This window comes from Vitis riparia, chromosome 1 (assembly GCF_004353265.1).
Source record: "Vitis riparia cultivar Riparia Gloire de Montpellier isolate 1030 chromosome 1, EGFV_Vit.rip_1.0, whole genome shotgun sequence".
Classification (NCBI taxonomy): Eukaryota; Viridiplantae; Streptophyta; class Magnoliopsida; order Vitales; family Vitaceae; genus Vitis; species Vitis riparia.
Genome location: NC_048431.1, coordinates 17,661,957 through 17,682,559, shown reverse-complemented (window position 1 = coordinate 17,682,559; position 20,603 = coordinate 17,661,957). Strand labels below are relative to the sequence as shown.

The following is a 20,603-nucleotide window of genomic DNA, read 5'->3' as shown; positions in this document are numbered from 1 at the left end:
AATTCATTCAACTCTTGCGCCGATTCTCCACATCATTGGAACTCAACCCCAATCTCCTTCCCACTTCATAATGCTTCTCATGTTCCTAAACTTCCCTTACGCATGTCAGAAACGCTTACGGGGCTCTCACCTTAAAGCCCGAAAACTCCCATTTTCCAACATCTTTGGTTGACTAGATGAAAATCTTGTCAACCTGGCATTGAATATCCAAGGAATTTTCTTTCTATAACGTCCCCCAAAACTCGCTCTACAAGACCAGGCCCAGGGAATGGATGGCGCTGTAGAAATGCCTGAGGAACATTCAAAATCCTCCCCGGTTCACGAACCTCATCCATAAATAGAAGTTTAAGTGGTTCAATAAGCTTCAATTTCATGTCCTTGGGAAGCCCTCCAACATTATGATGGCTCTTGATTGCGTGGGAGTGAATTCTTCCACTTCCAGGTGATGGGCAAGGTTCAATCACATCTGGATGCAATGTTCCTTGGACCAAGTGAACGGATTTCTTTACGTTCCAAACCTTGGCCAAAACCTTCAAATATTTTCCAAGTAGGATAAATGAAATGAGCATGGAGCTAGTCTCAAAGAAATATGTTGATTTGAAATTTTCAGAAGTAGTAGCCCTCAACATAGAATAAACTGAATAGAAAGAGGTAGCATTTGTTCCCAAGGCAATCAAAACATCCATATTAGCAAAACCATAATGCAATGCTTTGTAGGAGCCAGTGTAGAATCTCCGCCCAATAATGAACTGAACTAGGGTGGATAATACCCACCTTAAAATTTCTCCCACACTCAACCTATTGATCACTTTGGTATCTAATCTGTAATTGAGACTAGGAATATACATGAAAACCATGAAGGTTAAGAATACTGGAATTGTAAAGACCAAACTCCATAGAAAAGATCTGTAATATTGTTTTACCTCCTCTTTTTTGTGAATGACTCTTCCTCCTTCAAGAAATATAGTTGCCATATAGCACCTAGATCCAGTTGACTCAATCACATTGGTAAAGTTTTTGGGTCCTGTCACATTTGATTTATAGGAGAGGGAAAATTTATTGAGTGTAAGATTAATGTCTATGTCTTGAACTCTAGGGAGTGCCTGAAGAGAGTTCTCAATCAATCTCATTGAATGGTCAGTGCAAACTCCATCAACTTTGAGCTGAATCTTGCTCATGTGCTCCCCAATACTAATAAGGATGACCTCAAACCCAACATATTCTATGGCTTCCAGTAGCTAATTGTAGTTTATGATCTTAGGATCATAATGAACTTGGGCTTCCTCAGTTGATGATGCAACTTGGGCCTTTTGCATGGACCGGCCATCTAAGTGCATCACCACCATAACAAACTTGTCCACCAAAAGAACTTTGTCACATATTCCAGCATCAATATAGTATTTACAATCATAGAATTTGCTACTTTCCCATTCTCTTCATATTGCTTTATACAATAGGTCAAAGCCAAAACTGCCTGAGACATCATCCCAAATAAATAGTTTGTGAAAACCTTGATGTCAAAGTTCTTACCAATTCGGAGATACAACTCCATACCTCAATAGAAATCGATTATTATGTTTCCGGATGAACCAGAGTCAGTCGAAGATGGTGCCACATGACCTTTTATGTATAAAAAGATACAAAAGATGAAACTTCCAAAAATAAGTGTTGAATATATTTCTCCCAGATGATCATAAACAATTGCAGGGTTGCGTATACCAAACCACCACAGACTTAGATAAGTAATCAATGTTACTACATATGTTTGCATGTTATTTGCCTTGTAAACAGACCAATTCCCATAAGGAGATATTGGGCCCTCAACATTCTTACCAGGTATAAAAAGTTGAAGTCCAACTTCAAATGCATCATAAAAAAACAATTAATTTCCATGCAATCACAGTGGGCTATGGGCCAGATGTCTATGAATCCTTGCACTCCATGTTGCTTTAGGTAGTCCCAAGTTTGAAATACAGACCCATCAGCGTGAACCATTATATACCATAGTAGAATGACGAAGGGAAGACAGAGAGTGAGAAATATGGGGTCTAGGGAGAGAAATGGGATTGAGGTGTGAAGAGAGAAAATGGTAGGTGTGGAGATGGGTTCAGTGGGTATGAAGGTGGTTTAGGCTAATGGTGGTTAGTATGGTATGGGTATGGGGGGTATGAAATGAGTGGGTTAGTGGGTATTGAAATATGGAATGAACTGATGACGGTGAACATGTTAATGGGTATGGTGGGTATGAAGGTTAAGGAGAATGGAGAAAATGGGTATGAGGAAAATATAGGTTGACCATGCACGCATGAGGAGTGAACCCATTCATGTTGAGCAGAGAGTGGTACCAGCCTCAATGGTTATTTATGTACGCTGCTCATTTCATCCCATGGCTAGCTAATGTAGTGGAGATGAGAGTGTCAAAACCCATTGACAATAGACCTATTTGAGCAAAACTTGACCCTTTAATCCAAATGGGTTGTTGTAGAGAACCCATAGCAGCAGTAGGAGTTGCAAAGCCCATAACACATGGGCAGGCTATGACTATGGTAGAGATTCCAAATTGGAGTGCAAGCTCAAAGCTATCCATGGAAGAAGGTATCCAAGATTTTGGATACTTGTGAAATTTTCCTACAAGCTGAACAATCTGTGACAGAGCACTTTATGATCCAACATGTGTCGTTTCAACATGTACCACACCATCCTCATCATCATCTTATTTCTCCTCCACGAATGGCGTCCCATACTGCTCACCATTCTTTGGACCTGAACCACGCTTTTTCTAGACTTGGATATTGAGCTCCAACAACATACAATAGTCAATCTTTACCATCATCAATAGATGATACGCATAATGCCCTGTACCCAAAATGCTCACAGAAAATAGAGAAAGACAACCAAAGGAATGGAGCATGGAAAAAAGAAACAAAAATGAACCAAAGATAGCCACATTTCATAATCACTCAATGGACTCATATTGGTGGAAAAAAAAAACACAAAACCGATTCAAAGCAAAAAAAAAATAAAAAATGCAGCCGATGTATATAGATACTCCATAGTGAACATGATAAAGAGTCTCACTAGTTTTTCAAACTAAATCAAGGAAGCAGATGAAGAATCAGCAACACAGATGGATGAATAACGCAAAAATCCACAGTGACACCAAGTAAAACAACATCCAAAAATAAGGAAATGGATAGTTCACAATGAATATACTTGGAAAACCTCATCGAGCTAGCTTTAATCGTCTTTGAGCTCTTCTGACCCTTTTAAAACCAGCCCAGAAATCCCTACTCCATAACTTCAGCTCCCTAAAAAAAACTACCTTCCCAAAGAAAAAAAAAATCACCCCACTGTTAAGGTTTTCCCTTTCCTCTCCTTGTAACCAGCTCACTTTTCTACTCCAAAACTTCCTAACCAACTTCTCTTTCAGTCTCACCCTCTCTGTAACCTCGCAAGCAACCCAAAAAAAATCTCTCCTCTCCCCTCTAGCTTGCCTTTCAAGCCAGCCAAAAAAATATCTCCCATAGTAACCAAATCCCCCTTCTACTCATAACCGAAAATATGCTCACCTCTTAATATTCCATAACAGGTGTCATTTCCCCATTTCATCCTCAAACCACTAGCATGATTCTCCCATAACCTCTCCAAAGACGACATGTTGTCTCCCAGGATCATGACAACCAAAATTAATTTGCAAAAAGACACCCCAAAATGGGGGTCTACACTTGTATTTTTATTGTTAACGGAGAATGATAGGTTGGGGTGTCTCACGGTACAATTCAAAGGTATTTTTGGAATTTCAATATCTAGGATTAATATAAATACCCTTTTATATAACCCTAATTGAGATATAATGAAAGTCTTCTTCCATATTCTCGTGGACGTAGGTAATACGTCGAACCACGTTAAATTTTTATTTTTTTTTAAATTTTTCTAAAAATTTTTTTCACTAGGAATCATTGCACGAAGATCAACACTTTCATAATAGGTTTATTCTAATATTATATTTAAGATTCTATTTGAGCCAATTTCTAAAAGTCAAAAGTTATCTTTTAAAACTTAAAAGAGTTTGATTAATTAATTTTATTAAGGTTATGTTTGGTTTAAAAAATTTGAGGAAAAGTATAAATAAAAGGAACTACAAAAGAAAAATAGAAAAAAAGAAAATGTGAAAGAAAAATGAAAAATAGATTAAAACTTTATAAATCATTTTTATTTACTATTTAATACTCATTTTTATTTATTTTAACTCATTAATATAAAAATTAAATAATTTTAAAATGTATACGTTTTTTTTTACTAGTTTTAATTATAATTGATTTTTTTTAAAAAAATATTTTTCATAAGACAACCAAATATGAAAAAATAATTTTCCTTATTATTTTTTTTCTTTGTATTTTATAGGAATCCAGAAAATTTGAGGAAAAATGTAAAAGAAAAAAAAATGGAGAGAAAATATAGGAGGAAAGAAAAAATAGAAAAAAATAAAAAATAAATTTAAAGTTAATAAATTATTTTTATTTGTTATTTTAAATTTATTTTATTTACTTTAATTCATTCATATGAATATTAAATAATTTAAAAATGTGTAAGTTGCTTACTAGTTTTAATTATATTTTATTTTTTTTATTTAGTATTTTCTTTGACCAAACATTATCTAACAGAATTTACTACTTAAATATGAAAATAAAAAAATAATTATTTATAGTAGAAATATTATTTAGAGTTTTTTTAAAAAATCTATTAATTTTTTAATAAAAAATAGTAATATTATTATTTTTTTATAGCTATCCCAAACGACACCTAATTACTTTTTAATTTTTTTTAGATGTTCAGGTTGTATTTGTTATTTTAATAATTTTTTTTAAGGTCTCTGGGAGGAGCGAAACGGATAAAAAATCAGACTGCAGAGCGGCAGACGTGACAGAATTGCAGAGCGGCAGACGTGCACAGACCTGCAGACCTTGGAATGGGAGTCCTTCGACCCTTCCTCTACCTGTCCCTGTCCGTGCAACACGCTTTTGAGTCTCACTTCTCCGTTTCATTGTCTTCAATATCGCACTTCCAGCAACAATGAAAGCTGTTACATCACACACCGCTATTCCATTCACGCCGCAATTCCTTCGGCCTCTGCGTCGCAATGCTCCACCACCCAACCTTCCATTTCTTACGTCTTTCCCTCGCTTCCTCCTCTCTCCTTCGAACCCTAATCTCAAGGTTCTCATCGGTCTTCTTCTCGTTGTCTCCGTCAATTCTCTTCTCTTCTTCTTTGTTTTTAGTTTTTATTTTTTCGTATGAATTTGGGCTTGTTAGGTTGCGCAAGTGATGAACTTGGATCTTCCGATGATGGGGAATGGCGAGTTCGATGAAGATTTTGTGGTGGAGAGCTGCATTGTCAGAAGTCTTTCTCCCGCGTTGACGTTGAAGCAGGGGCTTGAGAAGATTAAGGACGCTGTTGAGGAGTTGAAGCTGAATCCTCCTTGCTCTAGAAGTGGCCTATATAGGTTTCAGGCGAGGTTCACTCTCTTGTTCGTTTACTAACGTTCATGTAGTGGTTCATGTGGGCATCCACGAGTCTTATGTACGAAGACTCAAATTATAATTGAGGAATTAGAAAATTCAATTTGGTGTTACAACTTTTGTAACCCCGTTATTATAAAATTTAATTTTTGCATTATGTTAAATTTTGCATTATGTTTATAAGTAATAAATAGTAGAGGAAAATTGAAATGTATAACAATTATATAGTTAATAACTTACCATTATCCATTAATTTGTAAATAAGTACATATAGTCTTTGATGAAAGACTAAGAGATATACATCTTACATCTTTTTATAAGTTAAAGTTCGAAGCCACACTTTCATTCTTATATTTTTATTTTTATTTTTTAACAATATACACCACACGAGTGATCCATCCACTATATAAGAGTAGTGAGATGAAGACCTTGACAATACAATTCACAAGGTGACTCATCTCACTTCAAAAGTGTTATTGATATGATTAAGGTAAAAATGCGATTATTATTTTAGTATTTATATTTTTTTTTGTTTTATGCATCTAAAATTGCTTTCTAAAATAATGATTTTCGCATAAAGTTTATAAAAATTTGGTTTACAATTGGTATAAGAGCCAACCAATTTTGGATCATAAAAAACACACACACACACACACACACACACACATATATATATATATATATATTTGATTATTGTTTGATCTTATGGACAACTAAAATATACATGATATGATGCATATGAATGATGTAGTAATATATATTTTCAATGTTTCATGATTTCAATCATATCTATTGCATGATTTTATGAAAGTTGCAAAAATATGATTAGTAATTTAAATATGTGATGAAATATCAAGAAATAGTTTTTTTAGTATGTATGTTTATTTTCTTGTTTGTTTGAAGATGATCATATATATATATGTGTGTGTGTGCATGTTGTTCAACTTATGAAGCAAGTGTTGATCAACCCAACGGACAATCATCACCATGTTTGATTATATGACAAGAGTTTAATAATAAAAGGTTGATGAGTCTTTTATTAGCTAACTTTGATGTCATTGAGCAAGTAGGGGATCTCACTTCTGATTTTTTAAATCAAAGAGCCTTAAGAAAAGGGGAGCTAGAGGAATTAATTTTGAGAAAAGAACTCCATTGGAGACAAAAAGTTAGGGTGAAATGGGTTAAGGAAGGGGATTGTAACTCTTAAGTTTTTTCATAAAGTGGCTAATGGCAGGCGAAATAGGAAATATATCAAGGTATTGGAGAATGAAAGGGGCTTAGTGTTGAATAATGCCGAGAGTATCACAGAGGAGATCTTACTTTACTTTGAAAAGCTCTATGCGAGTCCTATAGGAGAGTCTGGGGGCGTTGAAGGATTAGATTGGTCCCCTATTTCGGAAGAGAGCGTGTTAAGGTTGGATTCCCCTTTCACTGAAGAAGAGATTTCTAAGGTCATTTTTCAGTTGAATAGGGACAAGGCACCGGGGCCTGATGGCTTTACCATTGCAGTATTCCAAGATTGTTGGGATGTGATTAAGGAGGATTTAGTGAGAGTGTTTACAGAATTTCACAAGAGTGGAATTATCAATCAAAGCACTAATGCCTCCTTCATTGTTCTGTTACCCAAAAAGAGTTTGACAAAGAAAATCTCAAATTTTAGACCGATTAGCTTGATCACTAGTTTGTACAAGATAATAGCCAAAGTGCTTTCAAGGCGTCTAAGAGGGGTTACATGAAACCATCCACTCTACTCAAGGCGCTTTTGTTAAAAGGAGACAAATTTTGGATGCGATTCTCATAGCCAATGAGATAGTGGATGAGAGAAGACGATTAGGGGAGGAAGGTGTTGTCTTCAAAATTGACTTTGAAAAGACTTACGATCACGTGAGGTGGGATTTTTTGGATCAAGTGTTGGAGAAGAAGGGGTTCAGTCCTAGATGGAGGAAAGTGATGAGTGGATATTTGTCCTCGGTATCTTATGCAGTCTTGGTGAATGGAAATGCTGAAGGGTGGGTTAAGGCATCTAGAGGATTAAGACAAGGTGACCCTTTATCCCTTTTTTTGTTTACTTTAGTCGCAGATGTACTGAGCAGGATGTTATTGAGAGTAGAGAAAGAAATATGTTGGAGCGTTTCGGGGTGGGTAGAAACAGAACTAGGGTATCCCATTTGCAATTTGCTGATGATACCATTTTCTTTTCTAATACTAGGGAGGAAGATCTACAGACTCTCAAGAGTCTTTTGCTAGTGTTTGGGCACATTTCTGGGCTCAAGGTCAACTTTGACAAGAGTAATATTTATGGCATCAATCTTGATCGGGTTCATCTTTCAAGATTGGCTGAGATGCTAGATTGTAAGGCTTCTGGTTGACCTATACTCTATCTGGGTCTTCCTATGGGAGGGAACCCCAAGGTGTGTGGCTTTTGGGATCCAGTGATTGAGAGAATCTCAAGAAGATTAGATGGGTGACAAAATGCTTACTTATCATTTGGTGGAAGGATAATTCTTATCCAATCTTGCCTTACCCATATGCCCTGTTACTTCCTTTCCTTATTGAAGTTACCCGCTTCAGTGGCTGTAAAAATCGAGAGGTTGCAAAGGGATTTTTTATGGTCAGGGATTGGGGAATGCAAAAGAGATCATTTAGTGAGTTGGTATGTTGTGTGTAAACCGAAGGCAATAGGGGGTTTGAGTTTTGGGAAGATTTCTCTGAGGAATCTCACTCTTTTAGGGAAATGGCTATGGAGGTACCCTAGAGAGGGTTTAGCTCTATAGCATCAAGTCATATTAAGCATTTATGGTTCACATTCTAATGGTTGGGATGCTAACACTTTAGTCAGATGGTCACATCGCTGTCCTTGGAAGGCTATTGCACAAGTCTTACAGGACTTTTCCTTGTTCACTCTGTTTGTGGTAGGAAATGGGGAAAGAATTCGGTTCTGGGAAGATTTGTGGTGGGGGGACCGACCTCAGTTCTACTCGTTCTTTGTCTTGGAATTTTGATTTCCGCCGTAACCTTTCAGATTCTGAGATAGAGGACTTAGAAGGCCTCATGCGGTCACTTGATGGATTGCATCTATTTCCTTCAGTTCCAGATGCTAGATTTTGGCCATTATCTTGTTCAAGGCTTTTTTCAGTTAAATCTTTCTTTCTAGCATTATCTCAATTTTCTGGATCTCCTCAGGTTTTCCCTTCTAAGTTCATTTGGAATTCTCAAGTCCCCTTCAAAGTGAAGTCCTTTGTTTGGTTAGTGGCACACAAGACAGTGAATACTAATGACATGCTAAAAGTGAGAAGACCCTACAAAGCCCTTAGTCCTGATATTTGTATTTTGTGCATGAAGCATGGGAAATCAGCAGATCACCTTTTCCTTAATTGTTCCTTGACGATCGGGTTGTGGCACAGATTATTTCAGTTAGCTAAGACGGATTGAGTCCCCCCGAGGAGCATCTTTGACATGATGTCCATCAAATTTAATGGTTTTGGTTCATCTAAGAGGGGATAGTCTTGTGGCAAGCTGCAAGCATCGCTCTAATTCGGGTTGTGTGGTGGGAAAGAAATGCGAGGATTTTTGAGGATAAAGTAAGGAATTCAAAGTATCTTTGGGACTCTATTGTTTTCCTTTCTTCTCTTTGGGCTTTTTGTTCCAAGGTTTTTAAGGGGACTCCCCTTAATGTGTTACAACTTGATTGGTTAGCGGTATGTACTCCATAAGGAATGGTCCACTATAGAGAGTTCGCTTGTTTTACAGTGTAATTTCTTGTAGTTTAGTTTTCTTTGGAGGGAGGATTTCTCATCCTTCTTATTGTACTTCTTTTTTTCTATCAATATATCTTTGTGTCGTTTCCAATAATAATAAAAAATAATAATAAAAGGTTGATGGAGTTTTTACCAAACGGTATTAAACTTCTTTATGTTTCAATACTTTTATTTTAATAATTATGTCATATCCATATGATTTATAAATTATTATAATTCAACCTAACGGAGGGATTATAATAATATACTTTTGAATTATGTGATTGTAGTTTGGTCCAATGAAAGAACTATGATATGATCTCTTATGTTTATGATTAATGTGATATCTAACTTAATTTTTGTTGTAGTTAGATTATTGTAAAGTATGGTGTTAAATATTGTCATGATATAAAATAATTTTCCTTCTGAATTAAATTTTATTTTGCAACAATGAATCTTTTAGTGCTATTATAAGCTATTTGTCTGATATTGAACAATTAAGTGGGGCAAATTTAAAAAAATGGAATGAACAAATTGGAATTGTTCTTGGTTGCGTGGATTTGAATTATGTCTTAAGAGAGCCTACACCCACAAAGCCTACTTTTGAAAGTACTAATGAACAAAAGACTTTATATGAAAAGCGGAAGCGCTCTAATCGCATGAGTCTAATGATTATGAAAGGTTTAATCACTCTTGCAATTCGTGGAGCAATCTCGGATTCGGATAATACAATGAGCTATATTAAATCGGTTGAAGAACAATTCTTAGGAACTTCCAAATTCTTGGCAAGTACTCTTATGATCAAAATGATAACAATGAAATATGATGGTCATGGTGGTGTACATGAGTACATCATGAAGATGAGTGATATGACTTCTCAATTGAAAGATATGGACTTAACAATTTTTGAAGGTTTTCTTGTTCACTTTATAATGACTTCCCTTCCTTCACAATTTGGTCATTTCAAAATGAATTATAATACTCAGAAGGATAAGTGGAAAATGAGTGAACTAATTGTCATGTGTATTCAAGAAGAAGAGAGGCTTAAAGTGAAAAAGTCCGATATGGCTCACCTCACTATTGGTCCAAATAAAAAAATCCTTCTAGAAAGGTAAAGGTAAGAAAAAGAAGCAAGATAATGATGTATCTCACAATGGGCAAAAGGGTGAAAATAAGATACAACGTCACTTTTGCCACAAGAAAGGTCACAAAAGAAGAGATTGTTCTGGTTTTAAGGCTTGGTTGAAAAAGAAAGGTAAAAACTCAATGCTTAGTGTCTTATGAATCTTATTTAGTTGATATACCACCAAACTCTTGGTGGATTGACACTTGTGTAAGCATTCACATAACGAATTCATTGTAAGGATATTTTACAAGCAAGAGACTAATTAAAGGAGAGCGAACCATTACCTCGGGAAATAGAACAAAAGTGGAAATTGAGGCTATTGGTACTCTTCGTTTAATTTTGGATAATGGTTTCATTATAGATTTAGTAGGTACAGTTTATGTTCCTATTTTTACTAGAAACCTAATTTCAGTTCCAAGACTTGATTCTTATGGTTATGAATTAAAGTTTGGAAATAATGGAGTTTCCTTGTTCTATAATTCTTGTTTGGTTGGCTCTGACACTTTACATGGTAATCTTTATTCATTAAATTTAGATTGCAAATATTCACAGTCTCTTTTATCTTATCATGTGCATGAATTCTCTAAAAAACGAAATTGAGTAAATGAAAATTCATCCATATTGTGACATTAGCGATTGGGTCATATTTCAGGAGAAATGATGGAACATCTTATTAAAGATGAAATTTTGACTTCACTTGATATTTTTGATTTTACTTGTTGTGTTGAATTGTTAGAATGTATTCATTCTAACATTTGGGGACCTTATTCAATTCCAACTATCAATGGACATAAGTACTTTATTAGTTTATTGATGACTTTTCAAGGTATTCTTATGTGTATCTTATTCGTGAAAAATATGAAGCATTAGATGTTTTTAAGATATATAAAGTTGAGGTTGAAAATCAACTCAATCGACAAATTAAAAGTGTAAGTTCTGATAGAGGTGGTGAATATTATGGTAGGTTTATCGAATCAAGTCAACATCTTAATGCTTTTGCCTTATTTTTAAGAGAACATGGTATTATTGCAAACTACACAATGCCTAGAACACCAGAGCAAAATGGTGTAGCAGAGCGACGAAATCATACTCTAATTGACATGGTGAGAAGTATGATGAATAACTCAACCTTGCTTGAATTTTTGTGGGGTGAAGCTTTGAAAACTACTGTTCACATTCTCAATCGTGTTCCTAGTAAGGCTGTACCCAAACTCCTTATGAATTATGGGTAAGTAGGAAACCAACTTTGAATTATTTACATGTATGTGGATGTCCAGTTGAAGCTAAAATTTTTAACCCGCAAATAAAGAAATTGGATTCTAAAACCATAAGGAATTAAAACTATTGGTTGCAAATGGATTAAAACTATTGGTTGCAAATGGATTTTTAAAACCAAACATGATTCTAAGGGTAATGTCGAAAGATACAAGGCTAAGTTAGTTGCAAAAGGATACACTCAAAAAGAAGGAATCGACTATAAGGAAACATATTCTCCTGTTTCCAAAAAAGATTCCTTAAGAATAGTCATGACTTTAGTAGCTCATTTGGACTTAGAGTTACGTCAAATGGACGTTAAAACTGCCTTCTTGTATGGTGACTTGCATGAAAAGGTTTATATGGATCAACTTGAGGGTTTTCAAGATGAAGGCAAGGAACATATGGTATGTAAACTTAAAAAGTCCATATATGGCCTAAACAAACTTTTAGACAATGGTATCTTAAGTTTCATGAAATTCTCATTACTTTTGGTTTCAAAGAGAATCTAGTGGATGAATGTATATACCTTAAGATTAGTGGAAGCAAAATTTGTGTTATTGTATTGTATGTTGATGATATGTTGCTTGCTAGTAATAATATGAGAATGCTTTTTGAGACCAAACAATTTTTATCAAAGAATTTTGATATGAAAGATCTTGGTGAAGCATCCTATGTGATAGGAATTGAAATTCATTGAGATAGGTCATGTGGATTATTAGGATTATCCCAAAAGAACTATACTGAAAAAGTTCTTAAAAAATTCAACATGCAAAATTGTTCTAGTAGTGTTGTTTTTGTTGTGAAAGGGGACATATTTTTTCAACTTCAATGTCCCAAAAATGATCTTGTAAAGAAACAAATGGACAAAATTCCTTATGCTTCTGCAGTAGGGAGTATTATGTATGCTCAAGTTTGCACTTGACCAAACATAGCTTATGTGGTAGGCATGCTTGGTCGATACCAAAGTAATCGAAGTATTGATCATTGGAAAGTAGTCAAGAAAGTATTGCATTATTTGTAAGGGACTAAGGACTACATGCTTACATACAGAAGAACAAATAATCTAGAGATTATTGGTTATTCTAATTTTGATTATGCAGGCTGTAAGGATACTAGAAGGTCTACATTTGACTATATTTTTATGTTATCAAATGGACCTATTTCATGGAAGAGCCATAAGCAATCATTAATAGCTTCTTCTATAATGGAGGTAGGATATGTAGCATGTTATGAAGCCACATGTCATGCAGTATGGTTGAGAAAATTTGTCTCAAGGCTTCATGTTATTGATTTGATAATGAAACCATTGAGAATATATTGTGATGATAATGCTGCTGTGCGATTCACAAAAAATAGTAAGACTACAGGAGGATTAAAGCACATTGATATTAAGTATCTGGTTGTAAGGGAGAAAGTTCAAACTGGAGTTGTCTCTATTGAACATATTAAAAATACACTCTTGTTGGCAGATCCATTGACAAAAGGTTTTCCACCTAAGCTTTTTATGGATTATGTTGCGTGCATGGGCTTGGTTGCAAGTTTGTCAATTTTAGATTGATTGAGAGTGTAATATATGTGATCACATTATAATGAGAATAAAGTTCTTGATTATGATATATTGATGATTATTATGTTACTTTTATACATCCATTTTGTGCACAATCTAGATGTTTAAAAGTTGATGGGACCATTATGTGAATGAATTAACATTATCACCTTAATGTTGTTAATGTCATAAAAAGTCATTGATTCATGTTAATGGAAGTGCTAGTACTATAATCCTTGAAGAATATTGGATTGTTGTGTGATCCAATCATTTCAATGATTTGGTGTTAGTGGTTCTATGAAGCATAATCTTAACGTAAAGGATGCCTATTTTTGAGAAATTGTTATGGCCATATTATGTTTTAATCTATTACAAATATAATCATGTAGGCCAAGTGAGAGATTGTTAGTTTTTTTTCTATAACGTGTGACCATATATAAAATTATATTTGTGTAAATATTATTTAAGAGTATCAATTGATAAGTAGGTAAATCAATTGATTGGGCATCTAAGAGTCTTATGTATGGAAGACTGAAATTATAAATGGGGAGTAAGAAAATTTAATGTGGTATTACAACTTTTATAACCCCATCATTATGAAATTTAATTTGTACATTATGTTTATAAGTAATGGAGGAAAATGAAAAAATATGACTTATGCAATTATATAGATGCATTCAAGTTAATAACCTACTATTACCCATTAATTTGTACATAATAGTTGTAAATAATGAGTATAACTCCCATATAGTCTTTGATGGGAAGACTAAGAGATATGCATCTTTTTATAAGTTAAGGTCCCAAGCCACATTCTCATTCTTATGTCATTTTGTTATTTTATTTTTTAACAATATACACTACACAAATGACCCATCTATTATATAAGAGTAGTGGGTTGAAGACCTTGACAATACAATTCAGAAGGTGACTCAATCTCACTTCAAAAGTGTTATTGGTATCATGGATCAAGGTAAAAATATGATTATTATTTTAATATATATATATTTTTTGTTTTATGCATCCAAAATTATTTTTTAAAATAATAATTTCCGCATAAAGTTTATAAAAGTTTGGTTAATAATTCCAATATTGCTTCCTCTATATTTATGAAATATACAAAAAAGAAAAAGAAAAAGAAAAAGAAAAAGAAATATTTGTGTTATTTTTTTTCTTTATGTCAATGTTTGAATTGTAAGGAGTCTGTTTTTGTATTAGGGTGGTGTTGGTTGTTAATGCTCCATATGCCCCTTTGTTCATGAAATTTGATTGTAAAATTGCAGGTTGCTGTGCCCCCAAGTGCAAAAGCGATGAATTGGTTTTTCTCTCAACCTTTGTCGTCGGCAGTGTTTCCTCTGTTTTTTCTTTCCAAGGAGACGGAAAATCTGATCTTTAAATCACTTTCTTTGGGGAGGACATGTGGTGTTTTTGGAATAGGTGCTGCAGTTCGCTTTACGTGTCCTTTCAGTACATTGGGAGGACAAAATTCATTCAAGAGGTTAGTTTTACCCCTTTATCTGTTGTCTCTCTTTGTCATTTTAGCCTACTCTTTTGGGAAATCCAGTTGATAAACCTTGATGAGGTGAGTGAATCAGTGGTTGAAACCTTTGGCAATGAATTTGGCTTTGCTTTGCCGACAATTGGAATAAATGCAAAAATAGAAAAAAAAAAAAAAAAAAAGGAAGAAAGAAAAACTTGTGACATTGAAATTAGAATAAGACACCAATGCATTAATGAATAAGTTGTTAAACTAGGAATGATAATTGCATTAGGAAGAAAGAACAGAAGGGGTCATGCAACATGCTTTCATAAACATACTTGTGTCATAGAGTAAAAAATGCGTTCTTCTTAGGAATCTTTGATTTTCTTAGAGAAAATAACCAAAAATTAGGACATCTAATGTCTTATTGGTTCCAACGAAGATACCAAGAATAATAGACAAACAAGAAAACACACGGACATAGACACACAAATACACATGTCGTCTTTATCTTATTATTATTTTTTTTTTAAATAAAAAAAATTTCATTCACCTTAACCATTATCTTCATTGCAAAGGAATTGATAATGAAGTAAAATCTAGTTCTCAAAATTATATTAAATTTGAGAATAATAGGAATTACCAAATATTTTCAAAATTCCAAACCACACCTGCCACCAACCCAACCCCCAACACCTCACACTGAAGGTAACTAATTGGTGGTCTCCTAAACTCATAGAGACAAAGGGAAAAAAAATTACAATAATAGGATAACTACCTTTCCAAACTTATTAAGGCTCAGTGGGGAAAAAAATAATAATGCTAAAACAAAATAGCTTTATAAACATATCTAAACCTTAAAAAAAGCCAAAACAAATAATTTATAAACATAGTTAGCATTTTCTTTATTTCAATCTTCAACTTCCATAAATTACTATGCTAGAAGAATATTTCCTTGAATTCAAGGGTTCATAATTTGAACTATCAATGAGATACAGGATGAGATGTGTGGCATTAAAAGCATGTTATATGCGAGCATGACTTGGAAATTTCAACCAATAGGCATTAGTATTAATCTTCTCAATTATTTCCATTGGACCAATTCTGCATGCTACAAGTTTGTTCTTGTTAAGAAATCTGATCTAAATTAGTTTGGCATATAACCCAAATTTGCACATGATATTAGTGCTCCTTATGTGGGTTCTAGGCAATGTAGATTTCTTAGGTTATTCTAGGGGTTAACGAACCTTCATTGTTGGTTAAATCAAAATATTTGAATGTGTTGAGATCACACCGAGGAAACAAAAACCCCTATTGAGTAATTTGTGAGCTCTAATGAGATTCTCACAATTCATATTATGACTTAAACTTAACTAACAGAACTTCTTGTGATGGGCATGGTATGTGAAGTTTTTAATTAGAGTCGAGGCTAGATAGGATTGCTTAATGACTCGAAGATGGCATCGGATCCGATTGATCTTGGATTTGATTCTTGAGATGTCGAAAGCTCCATGGTAATGTCATGGCCTATTTAATTCCATGGAAACTAGGATGAGCTAGAGCTACATTTTCTTTTCCACCACTAAGCAATCATGGGAGGCTTTCAAACTCACCTATTTCAATATGGGCAACAATGCACAATTGTATGATCTATAGCAAAGATTGCCTGATAGTAAACAAGGAAATCAATTCGTGACAACCTATTACAACGCTATGAATTGGTTTTGGCAAGAGATGGATTCCTATCAAGATCATGATTGGAAATGAAACGGACCTTTGAGGGTAAAGGGTTGGGGAGAATTTGTGGAAGGTTCCAAGTTCAAGTCCAATGGGGATAAAAATCTACCTATCAAAAAAAAAAATAAGAAAAAAAAAGGAGATTGGAAATGTGTTAAGGGCAATGTGAGGTATAAGAAGATCCTTGAAAACATATAGGTTTTTGATTTCCTTGTTGGTTTGAATGTTGAATTTGATCAAGCTAAGGGGAGACTTCTTAAGAGAGAGCCTCTTCCTTTAAGGGGAAGTTTAAGCTACAATCATAATTGTTAAAAACTTATAATGCACGGTAAAATACATTTTTTTTAACGAAATCAATATGTATTGACATACATATCTCACCTTAACATGTATCTTACAATATATTACAATACATAATATGATATGTGATACAATGATATGCACATATATATCTTCAACTAGTTTTTTATTTATTTATTTTTTAATTTTTAAGAAAAATCAAATTTATTTATTTTTAAATCAAATTCAACGATATAGGGGGTTGGAGGTCTAACATTCTTGGTTTTTTTTTTTTTTTTTCTTTTAGAAAAATTCAAATTCAAGGAGTTTGGAGGATCCTTTTTAAGAGAAGGAAGTGTTTTATGCTTTGTCTTGCTTGAGCATTGTTCATTATGTTTGTCTGGCAACATTGTTGGGATTTTGTTAAGCATGGGTCAATAGGCTTTTTTGATAGATTTTTTTGACCCTAGACCCTTTGTAAGAAGCTTAAATGCTACCTTCTTGGTATTAGTTCCAAAAAGGGGGCGGGGGCGGGGGGAGGAGGGAGCCAAGGATCTAAAAAACTTCAAATCCATTAGTTTGGTGGGAAGTTTATACAAGCTGCTAGCCAAGGTGCTAGCTAATTGGTTGAAGAGGGTAGTGGGCAAAGTTGTTTTTGAATTTTGGCACACATTTGGATGCAACTCTTACTGCAAATGAGGTCATATATTCAAGGCTAAAGAGTAGTTTGCCCTAGGTTATTTGTAGGCTATATATTGATAAGGCTTATGATCATAGTCATTAAAAACTTATGATACATGATACAATACAACTGTACAATACATTTTTTACGGAAATTGATATGTATTGCAATTCATATCTTTTTTTAAAACGTATCTTATTTTAAAATGTATCTTATGATATATGTGTGATACACGATACGATACGTGATATTACGATACAACAATACAATACACACTTTTTCAACTATTTTCTATAATTTTTAAGAGAAATGAAATTAGTAAAAAAAATTATTATATTAATTATTTAAAATGTATTAAAAGATTAAAAATTGATCATAAAAAGGAGAAATAAGTAAAATAATCTAATATGAAAGCTACATGTTGTCAAATGCTATATTAAAATTCAAGTAAGTTTATTTTTAAAATGAATATTGGTGAATTTTCATTTGAATGGTTTGAATGTTGACATTAAAAATGATGATGATTAGTGAATAAATTTTTTTATTTAATATATTCCTTTTTTTAATTTCTTTTTTAGTAGAAAATGAATGATGACAAATCTGAAAAGCTAGAACTTTGTATATGACACATAAAGGCATATATATATATATATATATATATATCAATCAACAACACTATAGTGCATATGCCTAATTATAATTTGGAACTAAAAATCATAGCTAAAAATTGAAGTAGTTTATTTTTGTGGAGATGTGATGAATCTATATATTAAAGTCACATTTTGTTCATTTGAATTTGTCAAAACTCTAATAGTCAATGTTTTCATATGGTATGATATAGTTTAACTCTTTTGATTCTACTATCTTCTATGAATTTGTTATATATTACTCTATACTTCATACTTTCAATAGATATCACATATACATAGTTTTTCTATTTATTTTTCACTATATAAAAAAAAACTTACAATACACAATATGACATGAGACACAATATACAAAATAGAAAAAAGATAAACAATATGTTTTACGAGTTAACAACTATGATTATGATCAAGTTCATTGGAGCTTCTTGCTAGTAGAAATGGAAAAAATGGGCTTGACACAAAAGTGAGCGGATTGGATGAAGTGGTGTTTGTCATTAGCTAGTTTCTCTGTTCTAGTTGACAGGGCTCCCACATTTTTTATTTATTTTATTTTTATGTTTTAGAGTTTTAGGGGTTTAAGGCAAGGGGACCCCCTTTTTCCTTATTTATTTGTTTTGTCCTTGGAGGCTTTCAGTCATCCCTTAATAAAGCCTGGGGAAGGGGGTTCATTTATGGCTTCAAGGTAGAGGGGAGAGGCCATGCTGGAGTTGAGGTGACTCACATTATATGCTGATGACACAACCAATTTTTGTGAGGTAAATCAAGAGTTTGTTTTTGATTTGAACTCTCATGTTGTTTGAGGTGATTTTAAGGCTAATATTAGTGTGGAAAATAGTGAGCTAATACCAATTGGGAGGGTAGATAATTGGAGAATCTTGCTTTTGTTTTAGGATGTCAGGTGGGGGAGCTGCCTTCCACTTATTTGGGCCTTTGGATGCTCCTTTCAAATTGGCAACTGTGTAGGATGTGGTGGAAGAGAGGTTTTAGAAAATGTTGGGTTGTGGAAAAGACAACATCTGTCCAAAGGGAGAGAGTCGCTCTAAATTGCAAAACTTTGTTTATCCTGCCAATTTGCTGTATATCCTTAATAGTGATTCCAAGGAGGGTGATCTTAAGGTTGGAGAAGATTCACAGAGACTTCTTATGGGTGCGGGTGAGTTTTTGAGAGAAAACCTCATTTGATTAACTAGTCTATATTATCTATGACCAAGTAGGGTCTTGACATTAGAAATGTTTTGGTTCTCAACTTCGTTCTCCCGAGCAAGTGGAGTTGGAGATATGCTTTAGAAAGGTAGTCTTTCTAGAAGTGGTTTATCATAGGGAAGTTTGAGGAAGAAATTCAATAGCCAGGAACAGTGGAGGCCTTTCTGCAGAAAATTCAATAGCCAGTAGTGTGACAGCATGTGGAGGATAGGATGGCTTGGTTGGATACTAAGAGTGATAAGTTCTCTATCAAAGCTTTCTATTCCTTTTTGACACCAGGAGGATAAAATCCTTTCATAATTATTATTGTTGGAACCCATGGATTTTGACAAGAGTGAGGTTTTTTGCATGGGAAACTATGTGAGGAAGGATTTTGACTTTGAATTAGTTGAAAAAGAGAGGTTTGTCTGTAGAGAACAAATGTTTCATTTGTAAAAGGGAAGAAGAATCTGTTGATCAAATTCTCTTACATTGCAATTCTGTAAGCATGTTGTGGCATTTGGTCTTCTTTGTCTTTGGGATTCAATGGGTGCTCTACTCCCCTACGAGGTAGATGTTACCAAGTTGGAATGGGTTTGATGTTAGGAAGAGGTGGAAGAGAACGTGGATATGAGTCCCTTTGTGTTTATTTTGGACATTTTGGTTGGAGAGAAATTAGAGGGCATTTGGTAATGTGGAGCATTCAGAGCAAGCACTCAATTTTTTTTTTTTTAATTTTTTTTTTTCTGGATTGTGTTAGGTATGAAATAGTTGGAAGCTTCTATGTTTGTGATGAATTTTGTTAATTGGTTAGGTTCACTATACAAAAGGTTAGTTCCAATGTTGTTTGTTTGCTTTTTGGTTTGGCAACCTTTGTATACTTCCTATATACTTTGGTACATCTTTATTACATCTCATTTTCTGTAAATCGTTTTTATTTCATTTTTATATATTTTTCACGTGCTTATAAAATAAATGGAGTTACATTATGAATGCTGTGTTGTGTGTGAGAGTAATGCTCCATTATTTAAAACTAGGATGAAATTTATATTTTTGTTTCATTTTTCTTTTTATTCTTATATGGAGGTTCTTACCATGAAGGTGCAAGAGCTTCATATTGTATTTTGTCATGGTTTTGAACTGTGCAAAAAAAAAAAAAAAAAATGTATGTTCTATTTTGTAGCCTTATAGACGACATTAACTCTTTCTTGATTTGAGATGATGTATGGATAGCTTTACTACAGATATCTCTCAATTGATTCAACCTGTGTAACGGCTTATGGTTTTATGAATGCCAATTTCAATGAGGAGTCATCTTCCATGAGGCATGAGGCTGGTTCATTTTACATTTTTATTCCTCAGGTAAAGTTGTATTCTTTTGTATGTTTAATCTTGCATCTTGTAATGCTTTTC

At 33.8% G+C, this 20,603-nt stretch overlaps 1 protein-coding gene across 3 annotated transcripts in view; it reads left to right on the top strand.

Moving 5' to 3' along the window:
- Positions 1-4,918: 4,918 nt before the first annotated feature.
- Positions 4,919-20,603, top strand: part of LOC117913286 (protein PHYLLO, chloroplastic) — a 136,308-nt gene continuing 120,623 nt past the window's right edge. For 2 of the 3 annotated variants that reach the window (XM_034828241.1, XM_034828235.1), the window contains exons 1-4: positions 4,919-5,217; positions 5,314-5,511; positions 14,467-14,681; positions 20,435-20,552. In XM_034828241.1, the coding sequence (XP_034684132.1) occupies positions 5,074-5,217; positions 5,314-5,511; positions 14,467-14,681; positions 20,435-20,552 (675 nt within the window). In that variant the 5' untranslated portion in view covers positions 4,919-5,073. Of the gene's footprint in view, positions 5,218-5,313; positions 5,517-14,466; positions 14,682-20,434; positions 20,553-20,603 lie in introns of those variants that run through there. The other variant, XM_034828245.1, reaches the window with a different exon arrangement.